Raw genomic sequence first — 18,931 nt, forward strand, 5'->3', positions numbered from 1 at the left:
TCTCTAGCATTCAAATACGTTTTTATTTAAAACTGAACTAAGGTTACTCCACATGATGCTATTCTGTGTCATCAGCAGAGTACCTCACAGCTGATCCGACACCTTGAGTGTGATTTCTGTTTCAGACATAAAAGCACTAGGCAGGTGTGAGAAAGAGCAGTGTCCTCTATTTTCAAATTAACTGGATTACTTCTGAAATTCTGGCTTGACCAGCTGCACACATTGTTTCACAGGACCAGTAATCTGAAGCTTTAGCGCAGAACACATTTCATCACTGGGGTTAAAGAGATTTACCTTGTGAGGCTCATTTACACAGCTAATTACATTACCGCATTGCACTGTCTCCTTCCTGCTCTCATCTCACATGCGAAATGCTATCTGCCCTGGTTAAATCTAACTAGCCAGATGAACTATTCATTTACCAATGTAATTTGTCATGAAGAAACAGTCCCGACCTCTTGCGCTGCATGAGGATCGTGCACGTAGGCCCAATACTGTATTTCTCAGACAAGAAAATGAGGTTACCACTAGGCCTGCTTCTTAGAAATACTTGACAGAAAACGAAAGCAAAAATAACACAGATTTAAAAATAAGCTCTCTGGCTATTAAGTACCAACATAAATTAGTTATAAAGGCTTCTGCCAAGAAAGCTTTTCAAATCTAGGTGACAGGAAAACAGCTGGAGTAAAACCTTTGGGAACACTGTGCTTGATCTCCACTCAAACAATTCCATTGAGCCAGTTCGGTTATAGTGCAACTCCTGCATTAATCAAATTATCCCAGAAATTAATTTATCCTTTTAAGCATAATATAAAATATTAGGCTTCTATTCTGAAAAAGACTTCAAGCAAACCAGTAAGTACCATGACTGAAGCATTCAACTCACGCTGAATGGATATCTTCAGAACAATAGGGGAGAATTATATAGATAATATACATGATAAGTTAATAACTGCTTTCATGCCACCTCATTCTAACTCATATCACAATATTTCATCCCACTCCCCTTCATCTCTAACAGATAAGAGTCAATGGACTATGGATTCACTGCACAGTTCAGCGTGTTTCTGAATATGGGTCAGTTTGATCCCATTTACTGTCATGAAAAAATAGCAATAATTAGTCTGAAATTAATGAATTAAAATAGCTTCAAGCTTTTTTTTCCCCTCTCTAATTATGACACAGAATAAAAAACAACCCTTGCAAATCCAAGAAAACCAGAAAAGCTTGATAATGTCTGGAATGTTATATGAGATAAAAATCTCTTGGGTGTTTTATAGCAAGTTTTATCGCAAGCTTACTGACATTTTAACATACTTGCTTTGACCTGAGCGCTCAGACAAGTCAGACACTCTCAGACACATGGTCTGATTTTTGTGTGGTCCTGTGCGGAGCCAGGACTTGGACTCGATGATCCTTGTGGATCCTTTCCAACTCGGGATATTCTGTGATTCTACAATTTCAGTCCTACAACGATCACGCGGCTCTGGCTCCACTGCAGGGCTAGGTGGGAGTTCAGTAATGGTGACAGCAGGAGAACCCAACATGCACATTGGTGCACAGAGTGTCCTGCCATATTCCTCACCCCATGCCACCTTTCCTATTTCTGCAGGGCAAGAAAACTCACTCTGTAGGTGACATAGGAAGTTGCTGAGGTGAAATCTTTCCCCTCCCCTTGCAACAGGAAACCACTTCAGACCACAGGTGGAAATGATTAATACATACTCATATAGGCTAGACCATTCTTTTCCAACCCCAAATTAAAAGGTGTCACTACCCTCTTCACAATGCCTCCATTGGACAGACTGAGGCCATAACCAATCTAAGGAAAACCAATCTAAGGAAAAAATGGACAAGAAAAAAGGCAAACAAAAAAGGAATCCTGCCATTGTACTGTCATGCAAAATGATGCCCTAGAACCCGATATTCTACAGTGGTTGGTTGAACAGAGGTTATAACCAAGAAATACATACTAAATTGCCTAATTATTTTAATTTCTTATTTCATCTGCAATGCAAGTTTGACTTTTCACCCTCTTCTGCCTTCAGTATGCTGCTTCCTCTCACCAACACGATTATCTCCCATTCTCATTCCCTCACTTTAATTGCATGGTGATCAAAAGCAAGAGAAAGATGCTACATTCCCAGCTTATCCTGGACTACTCTGAATCTGTATCGAAATCCAGCAATGCACAAAATGAGACAAAAAGCAAATATGTAGTAAGTGCATTTAACATCTTAGTAGTCTCGAAGAGCATGTACTGCTTTAATCATGGATGAAATAACAGAATGCCTAGAAATGAGGCTTAGCTTATACAGTGAGGGGTGATGTGAGAGGGGTCAGGCTGCAATATGAAACAGCTGAAGAGATGGATGAACAGCTGTGAGCAGCATCAAAACTTAGGAGTGGTCTAATCTGGGTGAGTTTTAATCAGAGCGCAGGTAAGACCAGGTGCAGTGCAATTGCTGGAGATGTGGAACTGCAGGGCAGCCAACAGCTGCCAAGCACGCATCCTGCAACAACAAGGATGTGAAATATCCGGGACTCTCTTTATACGCTACTGACAGAAAACAATTGTTATATGGAAGAAATTACACAGTGGTGGATTAGGTAAGTGACAGTCTATGAATTTCATTCATTCACAGAAAAAGTTCCCTAATTTCCTCAAAGCATGGATGAAACTACAGGAGTTCTATAAATTTAGCTTCCTCAAGGTTGTTATTACTCAGGAAGACCAACCAAGTAATTTTGTCTTCCACAAAAATGTCCTCACACCTTACAGCTACCCCAGGCTGAATTTACCACCACCACCCCCCCTTTTTTTTTTTTGATGCTTTTCATGAACATGTACAGACAATGTTAAAGAGCCTGGCCAGAAAATAAATTTAAAGTTAAAAAAAAAAAAAAAAAAATATATATATATATATATATATATATATAAAAAAAAAGCCAAAGCCACAATATTGACTGTTATACTACATCTAAAATGAAAGATTTCTCCTTTGAAAATAACCTTTGCAGGGACTTTTTAGCAGTTTTTTGCTACAAAGAAAGTTCTGTTCTTGCTGAAGTTTTGGAAAAAGAACAAAAAGAGAGAAGCCTTTAGAAAAATCTCTGCTTAGGAGTTTGCAATAAATTTGCATATATCATGCAGACACAAAGTCAAGTATAAAGCTTTGAAGAAGTATCCGCACAGAAAGTGCATCGTCTCATTTTCTGAACACAATGAAACTTCTGTAGAGCATTGTTTGTGCCACTGCAGCTATTTTTTGCCATTTATTTTGTTTGTAGTAGCTACCTCAAGTTCTCTCTAGGCCACCATCTGGCAAGGATTTACAACAGATTACAGGAAAAGATTTAACTTGGTACACTGTATATGCTTGTCTGTTTGAGCATACTGCAGAGCAATTTCTTGATAGTTCAAGAGTTGTGTAACATATTGGACTTGTAATTTTTATCAAAATAGTAAATACCTTCATTATAGAACAATTGTGGTTTTCCTGCTCTTCACCTCTCTCAGAAGTTCCCACAAACTGATGGAAGCACAGAAAATCCTGTCTCTGTATTGCGTAACCTGAATTGTTGGAAATATGAGTGCAGATAATTGGGAGTGACACACTGGCGCCCTGCTGGTACCAGCTTTTACTTACCTCAGTAAGTGGCTTTCTGCAGCTTTACTGTGATTTCTCAGCATTTCCTCTCTTTGTTTTTCCATTTCTGCAAGGACCAGAGTCTTCCACATGTTTGATAATGGTGGCACACATGATGGTTCAAAACACTATAAGAGATCACCCCTTCACTCAAAAAAAAATCAAAGTTGCTACTTTGAAGAAAGCCTTCAGCTTTGTACAAATACAGGTTTCAGCTTTCATCTTTTGTACCTGAGCAGTCTTCAGCTGCGTTAAACACCCAAAGTAATTAAAATTAACTCTTTTTAGATGAGAAGAAATATATCTGCATATTTAAAAAAAATGCAAAGCAGGATTTGGATATTGTTGTGGGTTTTTTTTGGTGACTGATAAGAAGATTTTGTTGCCCTGGGAAGGACAACCTAAGCAAATTGTCAGAGAAGAAAAAAAATGAAAGGGCTAGGCTAATGTTGTGTAATTATGAAGGCCTATAACAAAGGAAAGCAAAATCAAATGCTTGCTCTTCCAACAGCAGGCAGCATCCATACAGTATCTCACATTAATTCAAATTGCTTTATAAAGATGATGAAGGAATTGAGACTCCTCACAGGCTTTTGAGAACATTACTCCAGTAAGTTCAGTAGAGGGATGGTTGGACCAGATGTTCTTGGAGGTCTTTTCCAACCTTTATGATTCTATGACCTCCTCTCTCCCTGTATATTTCACAAACTGCAAGTTAGAAGAGAGAATGAGATTCAACACCTTGTTGATAGAAAAGCTTATACAAATAAAATGGAGGGGCAGGATGGGCAACAGAGTAAGTGCCACTGTGGGGCCAGGAAAAACAAGGAGTCTTGGCTGAGTGGCCTGAAAACCCACCTGATGTCTGCAATCAAGGAAAACTTTCAAGGAGGTTCACACACGACACACATTACCAGAGAATCAGCTGACCCAAAACCTATTCCGTCCTGCTTCTCACCATACAAGATGTTGGCAGGTATGCTGTGGAAGTCTCAAACAAGGTTTCATACCTCGGTGTTTCAGATTTCCTGACTACAAGTTTGTTACCAGAGGGAGGGACACAAACTACTCCTCTCTTCATGTGGTGCGTTCTCAGACTGTGACTGCACACTGGCCTCTGAAAGGGAAAACTTGGGCTGATGCTCAACATGCTTACCTCTTCACCATGAAATACTACATGGTTGGCCAATCTTTTAGAAACGCAAAGAAAAAAGAATGCACAGAGGATTTAAAGAGTTTAATTCAGTGTTTTACTGTAATAGCTGGTGCACGGACACCACACTACATTCAACAGAACTAATGTTACCCACTCATACACAGTGCACACAGTAGTACTGCCTGTCTAAATATATGTATTTTTAGGAGATGGTACCTTTTTCAGAAACAAACGAACAAACAAGAAAAACACCACTTTATTTTTACCTAGAATGATAAGCAAATGGCAAAGTGAGCTCCTATGATGATACCATCCTGTACCTCCCACTCCTCCCCTCCTTGCAGCCACAGCCACTGGATCGGGCTGCACTCAGCCCTCAGCCCTTGCACTGCTGCAGGGATCACTGCTTCATCGGCCACTTCTGAGCAGCCTCCCCACGGAAAGTAACCCAACTCCCTCAAGCTCCGCTCAGGGTTCATTTTCATTAATTTCTCACTTCTGTCTTAATATTCTAAGTTATAGAAGTTTTAAGGCCAGGCTAGATGGGGCTTTGAGCAACCTGGTCTAGTGGGAAGTGGGGAAATGTCCCGATGGCAGGAGCATCAGGATTAGATGATCTTTAAAGTCCCTTCCAACCCAAACCATTGCGTGATTCTAAACTGTGAAGCTGAATTGTCATTTTTCAATTACTGTAGAAGCATGGATTTGTCCCAGGCACAGCTGGCATGTAGCATTAAATCAGATCAGGGAAAGCACTCAGGATACTGTGGAGAAAGGATTCCAGGTGGTCGTAAATCTGAAAATCTTGCATTAATCATAGGTGCTACAGTGGTTAAAACTGACTTGCATATTGTCTACCTAATACCTGTCTCTAAAAGAGCTGTTAGTGTCTGCAACCATATTTTTCTATGGTGGCTCCCAGCAGATATCTGTTTAAGCCTCCCCAGAACCTCTGTCTCCTCCCCATCCACAAAACATCCTTTACACAAGCAATCTGTTAGGTAGTCTACAGTTTTGGAGTAGTTTGTGGAAAAAAAGAACTATGCTCCTAACATAAAAAGCATACTTTAAGTCCTCCTCAGAAAGTATTTCAGTATTATTCCTTGTTTACATATGTGTATCATCAAGTGGAGCATCTCTTGACTTCCCAGCATGAAATGAACAATGATCTTTTAAACGCTCTTTCCTTAAGCGTATGTGAGTGGGCAGAGAAAAGAAGATGCTAATTTATCTTGTATCTTCCTGCTGTTCAGTATTCCACAGTATTTCTAACCTTAGACACAAGGCATTTCTTTCAACATATACCCCACAAGCCTAAATAAAGGAGCTCTGTAAATCCCCCTGCTTATTCCAGTTCTACCCAAACCACTACCACTGCTATTTGCTGTATACAGCCCCTACCACCCAAACCTGCATTTTTGATGAACATGCTTTGGCTACCACCTTAAATTTGTGTCACTTCTAGCCACAGCACTAAGAAGAACAGTACCAGGACGTGGTGAAGGCAGTGACTACTTCTCACTGAAGCTGTCATTTCACAACCCAGCTTAGCCAATTTAACAGCTACCTTACTCTAAGGCAGGTCTTGCTCTCCTTCCTGCTTGCCTCCTGCACCAGCAATTGTATCTGTGCTCCCAGTCCAGCTCCAGGAGGCAAGTGTGAAGAAAACCAACCCAGGAGCACAGGGGGCAGCTGTCAAACAGTAGCTAAGAAAAGCAGTGTATCACATCAGCATGGTTCTGCGTCTGAAACAATACTGAGAACAACTTTGCACAACTGGAAAAGGATGGTTTACATTTTTACAAAAGGTTGTAATTGTTTTGGAAACCTGAGCACCGTCCTATGCTGATGAGCTGCAGCATCTGCACATGAGCCAGAGCCTGAATGCAGTTCTTGGACATGGCCAGCACCTCCAGTCTCAGACCTCAAACCAAAAGGACATCACTAGCCATGCACGGCTCTGTTTAGCTCCAGTGCTGCAACACCCAGACACGCGTGCATCTCATGCAGACACAGCTGAGATGCTTGTGCAGATGAGGCAAGGGTGTTAGTGTCAAGTATCGTATTTAGTCTACTATTAGGCTGAAACTGCCAAAAAAGGAAAGGCTTCCTGAACCTGTTCTGTTCAGATACCAATCGGAAAACCACAGATGGTTTATCCTTTCTCCTTTGCACAGATGCTTTTTTTCATACAGGAACTGTGGAAGACTTATTAGTAACAGGACGCAAAAACAAAGTGGAAATGGACAAGCAAGAAGTAAACTTCTTTGCAAAAAAAAAGTTTATTTTATACAAAAAAAAAAATAATTGAGTTTTATCTGAGGGGGGTGATAAAGTCTTCTGATGGTTTGTTTTAGAACCTCAACTCTTAACACATCTGATGTATTAAAAAATCCACAATATCCTCAGTGTTCATACAACCTACCTCCAAGAGGGTTTTACTTACGTTTTTTCTATTACAGCTACACTAGGTAGACACAGTTTATTTTCACATAAAATTGTGTGTGTTTTTTTTTTTAATGTCAAATATATTACACTTGCTGAATACACTTGTGTGAGATACCAGTTTCAGAGATAAGGAACACAAGACTAACTTGCTAAACTTGATTTGCAGCTGCTTTAAAAGACTGACCAGGCGAGGAAAAGGGAAGAACAACGGGGGTCAGAGACAGGACTCGCACTAAAACAGACCAGAGCTGCTCTTCAGTCAGATCCTCAAACTGCTCAACAGGTGAGACTCTGCAGACAGAAAGAATTGAGGGATGCAGTCCAGGTCTAAACACAGCTTGCTGTTCTTCTTCCCCACAGATAAATAGTACACTTAATGCTATGCTTTGCACAGGAAGTAGATGCACTCAGGTTTACATGAAAGCTTTCCTCCCACTTCAGCAGGAACAGAGCAATCCAGACTAAAAAGCAGAAGCTGGAACAAAGCAGCTGTAATTTAAAGCAAGTGGCACAAGAGTCCAGCAATACGCTCAGATACAATACAACAAGGTAAACATGCCTTTAAGTTTTTGCCTTACTTCATCTAAAAAGAGAAGGAACTTTATTCCCAGCTTGTTTCTTTTGTGAACTCTTCACGCTTTAGTTACAGGACACAAGCTGTGAAAGTGAAGACTTGTTGTGCACGTCCTGCTGGCAAGTGGAATCTCGGATTAAAATCGTCTTACGGCAACTAACAACCAGTTTCCAGGGGAACAAAGACAAAGCCACGCTAAGATATTCAGAGCAGCCAGACCCATGCCCTTTCCACGCTAAGTTCCCACCTGAAGGTCTCCAGCCCAACAGGTGACACGCACCACGTCACAACCATCAGTCAACTTAACTCTGCTAATAACTTAATGCTTCGCTGTGCAACAGATTCTAAGTAGGACAGAGGCTTGTTTGGGTAGATGTCCTCCTAGCTGGGTGATGCAAGCAACCTGCAATTTTCCTATTACCTATGTACTGTGAGCGATGCTGTTAACAGTAAAGAATAACGATGCTCTATCCTGCACTGTCTTCAACAGCAGAAACAGAGAAACCAAGGCACAGCGAGGCTGAAGAGACCTCCTGTATGAGCATCATGTAGCAACCCAGTTACCAAACAGTCCCTTCCACTCCAGTGTATCAGCAACTCATAGAGGAGGCTGCCTCCCTTCTTAACAGCTTATGCTGCAGAGTAAGTGACTCCCATTTACACCAGCACATCATCCAGCGAGAGCCAAAGTATTTGACTGATGGAGTTGAAAGCAGAATCCATTCACAGGCACTGAAGCATTGCAGGCTGATATCCTTGTTCATTTTTTAAACTCGTTTCCTGCCATACGCAAGGAGCACAGTGCTGTTCTTAAAGATCCAGCATCTGAAACAAACCAAAAGAGCTCCAGTTCCTCACCCAGGCTCTGTTAGTGTGCTTTACTCAGGCCCTACGTTTAATCCTATTAATAACTTACCCATTAAATCTGAACTTAGATTAAGCTGTATGTCTGCAAACCTCATGGCATGAGCAACATGCTTAATTAGAAGCTGTTTATCAAATAATTACTCAGATTTAATTAAAAAATACAAAAAAGCTCAACTATTTTGTTTTAAAATTTGAAAGTGATTGCTCTATTTAAAGTAACTAATAAGAACATTTAAATAAATTTTAAGACTTAATAGCAGGCAAATGAACAACTTAAGAACAATTTTTCCCAGAGACTCTTTATGCACTTCATGTTTTGCTTTAATCACAAGCTATAAAGCTCATGCTAGTTTTTTTCCTAAAGGCTTACTGGGTACTGAAGGAGTGTAGATGTTATACTGTAACATCAGAGTGCTACTGCAAGCACAAAAATGACTTGCAAAGGCAGGAATATCTACATGCAGTTAGACAAACCTGTCACTTTTTTCTTTTTCCTCCTAGCTAAGCGTACTAAGAGTAGGTTGGAAAACCAAACATTAAGTACTTCCAAGTACTAGGGAAAAATATGTAAGACTACTAAGATCAAAGTTAGAAGTGAGTGATGCAGAGTCCTGCCTACGAATCAGTCCTCCTCTATCTTACAGTTATATGCACTATTCTGGGGCATCAACCTGGAACTAACTCTTCTGAAGCACCAGACCAAGTCGGATGACAACATTTGGAAGTAGAAACATTGAAAAGGCTTTCTATGCGCACTTGTGATTATGTTTATTTTCATCTCTGAATCAGAACTAACTCTATTTCAAGTTGGCAGTTTAAAAAATCCAACGTTTCAAGTATGTGACTACACCATTAATACACTGAACGTGAAAATAGAACAGCATATGGCAAAAGAGATTAAAGGGATTAACCAATTAAATGGTATGACTCAAACTGACATGATCCGCCAAATCTGCATTTTGCAGCGAGGTGTGCAGGGGCATGGGAAAAGGACTTCACCTAAGGAAAACACTGAAAGCCAAACTTCTAAAAATAACTGCTGTGGTTGAAAGAGTCTGCTAGGACACCACCAGGAGTGAGATGTGTGAGATGCTCAAAACTTCCAAGGAAAGCAGAAGTGATTTACTTTCGGATGTCTCCCTTCTCTTTAATGCTGGATTTCACAAACACCTACTTACGTGATGCAGAACTTATCACAAGCAGTCCCATGTGACTGTAATCTTGATAGCAAACCGCATACTCAATTATTTATATATTTAGGCCACATAATATTAAATCTGACACACAAGACTATAGATCAAATTCCCATTACTATAAAGACACGGTAAATATTTCACTGACTTCAAGTTTTCATAATCAAAAGACAGCAAAATGTTCAGGCAGGCCTTCAGACCCCACAGAGGTCTTTTTCTGAGAGCTGAATGCAGACACCAACCCTAGCGTACGGGGTCTCACGGGGAGGCAAACAGTTCGTCTGCATGTTGAATGGAAGGAAAGAGGCCACAAAAGCAGAGGCACCTGGAAACAGCTCCTCCAGAAGGTGACACCCCATCAGCTCCATACAACTGGCCTCGCTGCACCTCGTGTAAGACCTGCCCAGAAGGCAAGTTTTGCAGGGAGCAGACCAGGCTTTCACTCTTTGGGTTAACATCTGTGACTGCAGGAGTTTGTCTAAACACAAGCAATGCATTCAAGTCCATTTGACTTCTACAGATATCGAAGAAATGGCAGAAATACCAGCAAATAATAGTTGACGGGCATCATACAGGTCTGTAACCAAAGAAGTTGCTTTTAAATCCTTTAGTAATTTAAAATCTTAACATAACTGTATACACTAGAAAGTAATTTAAGCTTCTTTTATACACAGTTACAGCTAAAACACCAAAAGGAATCAGTAACAAGCCAAAGCCATTCTTAGGTTATTAAAATTTCACCTCAGTATAATTTTAAATGCCAGTATTATAAAAACACATTAGCATTTTCTTTTAACAGCTAAATGAAACAAAAAGCATGCTGAAAATTTACATTACTGCAACTATAAAATCCACAAACACACAGATCCCAAAAGCACATTTCAAGCAATGCAACCTCGATAAGCACACACTCTTCTGATATCCCAACTTTCCCTTCAGAAGAGACAATTTAGTAAGAAAGGAGCGGGAGCTGGGAACATAAACGTGGTTCCAGTCTTCACTTCGGCTCACAAAGGAACAAGAAATTGCATGCCTGTGTAAAGGAACTGCCCTTATATGAAAGTTGACTGGTGACGCAAATATGGAAACAAATGAAGTTTATTTCAAGTTGCTAAGTTTCTATGATCCTTCCTAGGCTACATCCCTTAATACTGTGCTAAAAAAAAAAAAAAAAAAAGCTTGCCACAATATGCAAATCCCAGAGACCTGCCTTTTAAGAATTTCATATTAAACAGAAAACAAGTTATGCTTTACTCCCACCCCATGCTTCTGCGCATAAATAAGTGAAAAAAACAGTCAAGAAAAACAGCCTCAAATGCATCAATGACAGCTTTGAGATATGAGAGAAAAGTACTGTGAAATTTCATTAACATTTCATATTTATTAATAGCCTCCAACTATGAACAGCAGAAAAAAAGTGTTGTTTTATAAGGAACTGTACACATTCCCAGGTCACATCATACGCTACTAATCAAGCCCTTGCTATCACGTGCTTCCAAATTATGGTCTTGGTATCAATAACAAATCTGAACATAAAATTACCAAGTTTATCAACTTACCTTGAGGAAAAGGATTGGGCTGCACTAAATACAGGAAAGCGTGGACTATTTTAAACAAAATTCCTATTGGCCCGGGTTCGTGGTATGCACCTGTATCATACGTCTTGGAAGGTACAAATCCAAAATCCAAAGTCCCGGGAGGCGGTTTGTATATAGGCTGCACCTCTGAAACAGTACTTCCACAAAACAACAGCAGCAGCAGCAGACAGAGTTCCACAGCCATGGCTAGCAGTATTCATAAAATTTGAGGTAGAGGTATTTGTCCCACCAAACCTAGAAATCTTCAGTACATTCACTCAGGGGTTAGCTTTCTAGGCAGTAAAATGCTGGTGTCCTCACACCTTTTATTCTTTAATGTCTTCTTGTCCTGGAGTGGTATAGAAGCCTCTCATGGAAATGACTCAGCGCACCATCTCTGGAAAAAAAACAGAACAGCTTGTTAAGGTGCGAACACAGAAATAGGAAAGTGCAAGATACCTGCAATTTTCTGCATAAGTTGAACATATCATCGGGTGTAAAACCAAGCTTGGTAGGACAGAAAAGAGGAAAAAAAAAAAAAAAAAGGACTGAAGTTTGTGAATCAAATGGTCTACTGCACACACTGTACTTGAAAGAGGGATAAGTACAATTACGCATAGTTCCAGGTCAATGAGTTTTCAAAAACAAAGCAGAGCGTTGGGACAGCTCCAAGAGAAACAAACACAATTAAAGGTACAAACATACGAATTGTAGCTCTGACTAAACACAGTATGCCATGCGACAGTAACTGCAATGTGTGACTAACCACCACCTGCTGTTACTCCAGTTGATGGCAATCATTGGCCATATCCTGCAGGTTCTTTAATCTGTAACTTTCCAGTTTGCAGGACTCCCATTTTCCTCCCCATGCATGATCTAGAAGAGGGCATCTCTGTGACACCTGTTTCACAACTAAAGCCAGAGACTGTATCTCAGTTTAAGCCTCCATTCTCTTAACCATAACTTTTAATCACTGAAAACATGTTAAAAAAATAATATAAAAATACAATAAAATCCAGAAGATAACTGTGTGTGTCAGCAATTGCTTTCTCTTAACTCAAACCACTGAAAGGTTCTCCTTAGGAGCTCGAGCAGTCAACAGTTGTTATTAATTGCTTGCTAAAGCTGAGTGCACTAAGGTGACTTTGGCTGCTTACGCATCTTTAAGAATGTTGTTGAATCGGCAAAATCACAGCAGTTTCATCAAGTGCCTCTTAAGAAGAGTAAACAGGAACCCCTCAGGTTTCCAGCAAAACATCTGGACCAGAACGCCACCAGTGGGGACGCCTGGGGACACACTGCCCCTGACAAGATCCCTACTTCAAACCAGGGAGCCCCCAGCACAAGCTGCCTCTGCTCAACAAGCCTCTGCTGCCAGTTCCAGCAGCGCTGCCCAATGGAAATGTTGCTCAGATCACTCACTTGGAGAAAAGATGGCAAAGTAATGCAAACACCTCTGGCCTCAGCCAGCCCAAACTCAAGCCAACATCCTCACTTGTGAGGTGCTCCCAGATCAAAGGGTCTGAAGACAGAAACGCTTCCACAAGTTGGTAGCAAGGTGAGACTTGGTCCCTCCCAAGCCTTACAGCCTCTGTAACAACACAAGCTGCCTTTCCAAAAACTGTAACAACTTGCTAGAATGAACAATGTGGAGGATTCGTTCTCTGCTCTGTCCTGCATGCACAAGATAGAGCAGCATCAACAAAGATAAGGGCCTCAGGAATGCAAGGCCAGATCGAAGAACGAGAGACGGTTTGGTTTCCCTGAAGCCCAGTCTAGCTAAAAACAAAACCTCACAGCTATTTTTTCCCCCTATGGCTAGCAAAAACCAAGAAAAACAATAATAATCCTACGAATATCAGAGTTACCAAACCTTATTCAAAAAGCCAGTGTTAGCATCCATATGTATACGAACACAGAAATGTAAAAACTTAGTCATTAAACCATGTAGAAGTCATTAAACCATGAGGATTTCTTATCAGAAAGAGAACGTTTAGTTAAATAATAATGAAAGAAATAACCAGCTCCAACATATTATTTTTCTTCCTTTAATCTTTTCTTGTTATTACTTTTTCAGCCTAGAATACATTTTTCAGCAGAAACGACCAGAACTAAGTGCAAAAGATTTTCCTCTTAATGACAGATCAGTGGCGGTTGTACGAGCTTCATAAGATAAAGCTCAACTTGTTTTTCCTAAGAATTTGGATGCTTTCTGAGCCAAGCTGAGCGTTCTGGAGATTCCTGAAGAACCACTCCAACATCCCAGCAAGCCTGAAGCTCACACAAAGTAACTGAGCCTTGACCGCAAAAGTCAAGGAAAATGACACAAAACTGTACAGAAGACACCACATGGAAACGTTCGTTAGGTGTATATACAAAAGGTAAAACTGGAAGGGAAGATGACCTAACATAACTGATGTCTTAAGGCAAAGCTAGAAGACAGCACATTTTCTGTAGTATCTTCTGTTATAGCAGAGAGATAGTGGTAGAAGAAAAAGTATATACAACTTCCTTTAACTTAAAATCCGATTATTTTATTTTTAATAACAATTTAAATTGGACCTAACTGTACAAATAGTTGTCAAACAAAGCACTGTCAAAATGCCCTTCCCATTCAGGAAAATCACCACCATGCCTGGCAGAAGTGTGAAGTCAGGCATTAGCTGATACAGAATCCTGGCAGTTTTAAGACAAGGACACCACTAAAATTGCAAGGACACTACCTGTACTGCAGAGACAAACAATACCCTGCTGAACGGAGACAGACAGCCACCTTCCTATCATAAACACACCACAGAAATCTGCAATTCTACGTAATTTTCAGTTAAGCCTTCATAATGTTCAAGATTCTTCAGAAATCAAGAAGGTGTCTTGTAAGAAAGAATCTGCAGAATTCTTACCAGGCTTTCTCCCTTTATTGGCAAATAAATCACAATACACTTGGTACAGACAGTCTTATTGAACAATTCCTCTAGGCTGACACCAAGTCTTCTCTAAACTACGTAAAAGTAACATTAATAATGAGCACAAAGTTGCAGAAACACTATTAAACCTATAACTCAGAATACCTGTGAGCATTCAGGTATTCAACCTACCTAAAAATAAGTCAGGTATAAAAACCTCCCAGCAGGTATCCTCATCTTGAGATCTGAAACAAACACATAGCTTAGCAGGGAGCATCTTAGTACTTAAATATGCTAGACAAACAGCATAGAAAATGAAAATCAGTCCATGAAGTTCGCATTTGTGAGAACTGCAAGCATGACATACACACACACCAGAAATGTATGAAGAGAAGTGGATAGCAGCTTATGGTAATCTTCCTTGCAGCATGTGGCCATCTCATTTCCTCCAGAACAGCGAGACATCACTGCAGACAGTGAGCTGTAGTAACGCCTGCCCAGCTCCCCAAGTTCAAGTAAACAGCGAGTGACAAGAAGCTGTGCCAACCTTTCAAGTGTTTCCATTACTGAACTGTCAAGGTGTGTGAAATGAACAAGGCGTTCATTTCACGTTCATTTCATTAGTTTTGATTATAGCATGTATACACATACATACCTGCTAACCACTTAGATATATGGCAATGAAAACTTTCATTTATTTTCTGCGTGGTTTGCAAGCATCCATCTTTAGAAGACTGGAGCTGTTGCTTTTTATTCTGCAGCTGTCACTTAAGCATTCTCCATGCCTAGTCACTAATCTTAATTCCTGTTTTTTTAAAGCACTACCTGTGGACAACACCATCACTGCTTTACCAAGTACGCTGCAATATGACCACATCTCCAATATATCTTGCTTGGTATTAAAAAATAGCAGTATTTTGCAAAACCAATAAAGCTTCTGCAATACCAGTGCAAGTTTAAGATGAGAAGAGGAGACAAACCAAGAGATGCAGAAGTTCACTAAGTGCCTCAGCAACCCATCAACTCCAAGAACAGAACTAGGAAGCAGCATGATGTCCAGCTCTTTGTTTCAACGGCACCAGCCTCCTCCTATTTAACATTGCAACCCATGCACATACGACGCTGCAGTGCAGTGATGCGAACTACGATTAACCCTGCGAAGTGAAACTCAATCGAGCAGAGGCTCGATTGCTGAAACTCAACGTGGGAGCCTCCTGGCACTGACCCGGGCTGGGACAGTGGCAGCAGGAGCTGTCTGCAGGAAGCCCACCCCAAGGCTGTATTTCTTACATTTCAACGGTCATTTGGAAAGCCATGTCCATAATCCCCTTCAGGGTTCCTGTGAAAGCAGCCACCAGAAGACCTGAAGTAAGGCAGTCACACAGCAGGTAGCTACAGCTGGCCTTTGACTCCAAGGTGTGTATTTAAAAAAAAACACAACAACACACAAACAAGGCATAACACAGCAAGCCAAGCTGGCTGCTGTCAAGGTAAAATGGTGCAGTTTTCTGTTACAAAATCTCTCCAAAGCCTTCCAAGGATTACAACCTGTTGCCATAGGAGGAGTAGGAAGCAAACAAGCCTAGTAAACACCAGAGGCTGCAGAACAGAGTCTGGCAGCACCAATAAAAACCAAACAAAATCTACACCTCAGGAAGCATCCAACATGATTGCGGGATGCTCAAAACAAAAAAGTGTTCAGGTCAGAAAGAAAAGGACATTTGGGACCCGGGTTGGCTTTAAGCAGCTACCTACTTCATAATCTGAAATAAATACACACCAAAATTAATTAATTAATTAAAAGCCAAATCCCACACCCCGCCACTTTTACAAGCCACAGCACTTTACAGACAACAGAAAGAGATGCATAAAAATAAAATCCCAAGCGAGTTATCTCCCCCAGAAGATCTGCAGCTCTGATTTTTAGCCGACCGCCTACACGTGCGTTGTTTACATGGACCAAAAACACACCATCAAAAACACACGGCGTGGTTTCCAGTGGTGCATTTGCACTAGCATTCCTCAAGCGTTCCCGTGTGCGAGCGCTCCCCGGCATCTCGCAGGAGATGCTGAAACACCACGGAGCCATCCCACAGAGAGGCAGCTCTTCGGCAGAGCTGAAGTGAACGAGGGCGCAGTCTGCGCCCTATAAAGACCACCGAGGGCTCAGTCTGAGCCCCATGAAGACCACTGAGGGCTCAGTACGCGCCCTATAAAGACCATCAAGGGCTCAGTCTGAGCCCCAAGGACCACGGAGGGCTCAGTCTGTGCCCTACAAAGACCACCGCGGGCTCACTTCGCGCCCTACAAAGACCACCGCGGGCTCACCTCGCGCCCCAGCAGCACCACGCTCGTACCGCAGCCCCAGATTATACTCGAGCCCAAGTTTCCCCCCGGCCCTCCCCACGGCTCCTCACCGCAGTGCCCTCCTCCCCGCCCCGCCGCTCAGCCCCGGGAGCCGCAACCGCCCCGCACCGCGGGCACCTCGCGCTCCACCGCCCGCCCCGGCGGCTCCCCCGCTGCCGGGGTGCGGGGAGGAGGGGGCGCAGCCCCTGTAACCCGCAGGGCAGCCCCGGCAGGCCCAGGCCCTCACCGCAGCGCTCCCCCCTTCCCCAAGCCGACCCCCAGAGCCGGCGGCGGGGACGGGCGAGCCCCTCCGCCCGCTCGCAGCCACCATTTCCCCGCCGAGCCTCCCCGCCGCGGAGCCCCCCGCAGCCCCTCCATGAGCGCAGCCCCCCCCACGGTCCCCACCGCCCTCCCGGGGCAAGGGGCTCCCCCTCCCCGCCGCACTCCGTCCCCTAGCAGGGAAGGGCAGCGACCCGCACCGGGGGACCCCTGCCTCGCCCCACCTGCCCCGGGAGGTGGGGGGGGTCAGCGCTGCCCGGAGCCCCCTCCTCAGGCTCGCCGGGCACTCACCGGGCGGAGCGGGGCCAGGGAGATGGAGGCGACCGGGGCACGGCGCGGCTCCGCCTTCCTGAGGTGGTGGCGGCGGTCCCGGTGCCGCCCATGGATGGCGGGGGCGGGCTCTGCCCCGGGCCGGGGCTGCGGGACCACCCCGGCGGGCTGCGGGAGGAGAGGGGAGGAAGAGGAGGAAGAGGAGGAGCGTGAGGGGCTTGGCCCCCAGGGGAGACCCGGGGGGAGGCGGGGGGGGGATTCGCCGTGCCGCCGCCGAGGGTACCCCAGGGGTCTGGCCGGCCCCAGACCTGTTGCTGTTGCCCGGGCTCCCCCCATCTCCTTTTTTTTTTTTTTGGAGTTCAGGCTGTTTTGCCCTTCCTATCAATCCCATCCCTTAAGGTTACTTCCCTCATTAGCTGCTGTAAGAGCGTCTCGGCTCACCCCTCCCGGGGATGCCCTTATTTCCTGACAAGGTTATCGTGTCTTTTGGGACCGTGGCCATGTTCCTGAGTGACTTAGTTTCTCAGCCCAGCGATTTATTGGTAAGACAAGAAGCTCTTCTACAAGTAACAAGAAGCTCTTTTCCTACAGTAACACACACACTTTCCTCATTTGTCCTCTGTGATTTTATTTGCAGCCTGGATATTTCAGTGTTGCCCTCCCCATTGCAATATCAAATCACAGAGCCATCTAGGTTGGAAGAGACCTCCAAGATCACCGAGTCCAGCCTCTGACCTAGCATTAACAAGTCCACTAAACGATATCACTAAGCTCTACATCTAAAAGTCTTTTAAGGACCTCCAGGGATGGTGACTCAACCACTTCCCTGGGCAGCCTATTGCAATGCCTCACAACCCTTTCAGATCGTAAGATATGAAAACGATTCCCACGTCTTTTACTAGGCTCTCCATCACGAATCGAGGCAAAGCAAGCAGCTGCACTGGAGGTCCAGGATCATACAGGCTCCTTGGAGAGACTTAAAACGCTGAAGGAGAAGGCAGTTATTGTCCCATTTGGCTTTATGCACTGGCAGGAAGAAAGAAAAGGAGGTTTCTGCTGTGGCAGGAGTCTGTCTTGCTAAGGCAAGTTTGGCCAGCTCTTGAACAATTTCCCTAGGAGTCCTATTCAACATTGTTGATTTTTACCTACAGTTCAACTCGGGACATTTGCCAGCCCTGCCCATCAGAGAACAAGTTGCCACGTTGGCTGTGTGCAGAACACACAACTGTTCAGACCAGGGCAAACCCTGGACTTGTTCAGCAGAAGGATACATAGTGGTACAACCCCAAACGGGACAGAACAGCACAAAGCTCAGCAACAGGCTTTTGGCTTAGCTCTTCCTATAGTCCTCATATACACCCCAAGCAGTGTGTCAAAGAGTGGAAATGGTGTAGTTTTAGAAAGATGCGGAACATCTTGACAAAAGGGCAAGTGTGTAAAATTAGCCAGTTTGTCTTCAAATCCAGAAGTACAGCTCCTTTTTTAAGCTGTAGATGAACATTGTTCTAAATACAAGAGAATATTCCTTCCCAATAATGAGTCGTGTGCACCCAAACTATTAATCTGATGAGCTGGTGGATTTGGTTCCTTGCTCTTGTACAGTGTTAGAACAGAAAAGCCAAGTCTTGTTGCCACTTGACCGATTTAAAACTGCAGAAAGAAGGCATA

The 18,931-nt window shown here is 43.1% G+C and overlaps 1 protein-coding gene across 14 annotated transcripts in view; it reads right to left on the reverse strand.

Moving 5' to 3' along the window:
• The window catches only part of PROM1 (prominin 1), a 61,533-nt gene extending 44,090 nt beyond the window's left edge, over positions 1–17,443 (reverse strand). For 10 of the 14 annotated variants that reach the window (XM_068679963.1, XM_068679957.1, XM_068679956.1 and 7 more), the window contains exons 1-2: positions 17,285–17,443; positions 11,448–11,862 (exon numbers count right to left, since the gene is read on the reverse strand). In XM_068679963.1, the coding sequence (XP_068536064.1) occupies positions 11,448–11,670 (223 nt within the window). In that variant the 5' untranslated portion in view covers positions 11,671–11,862; positions 17,285–17,443. Of the gene's footprint in view, positions 1–11,447; positions 11,863–14,560; positions 14,614–16,696; positions 16,771–17,217 lie in introns of those variants that run through there. The other 4 variants (XM_068679962.1, XM_068679951.1, XM_068679953.1 and 1 more) reach the window with 4 other exon arrangements.
• Positions 17,444–18,931: the final 1,488 nt, after the last annotated feature.

Source organism: Anas acuta, chromosome 4 (assembly GCF_963932015.1).
Source record: "Anas acuta chromosome 4, bAnaAcu1.1, whole genome shotgun sequence".
In the NCBI taxonomy this organism is placed as follows: Eukaryota; Metazoa; Chordata; class Aves; order Anseriformes; family Anatidae; genus Anas; species Anas acuta.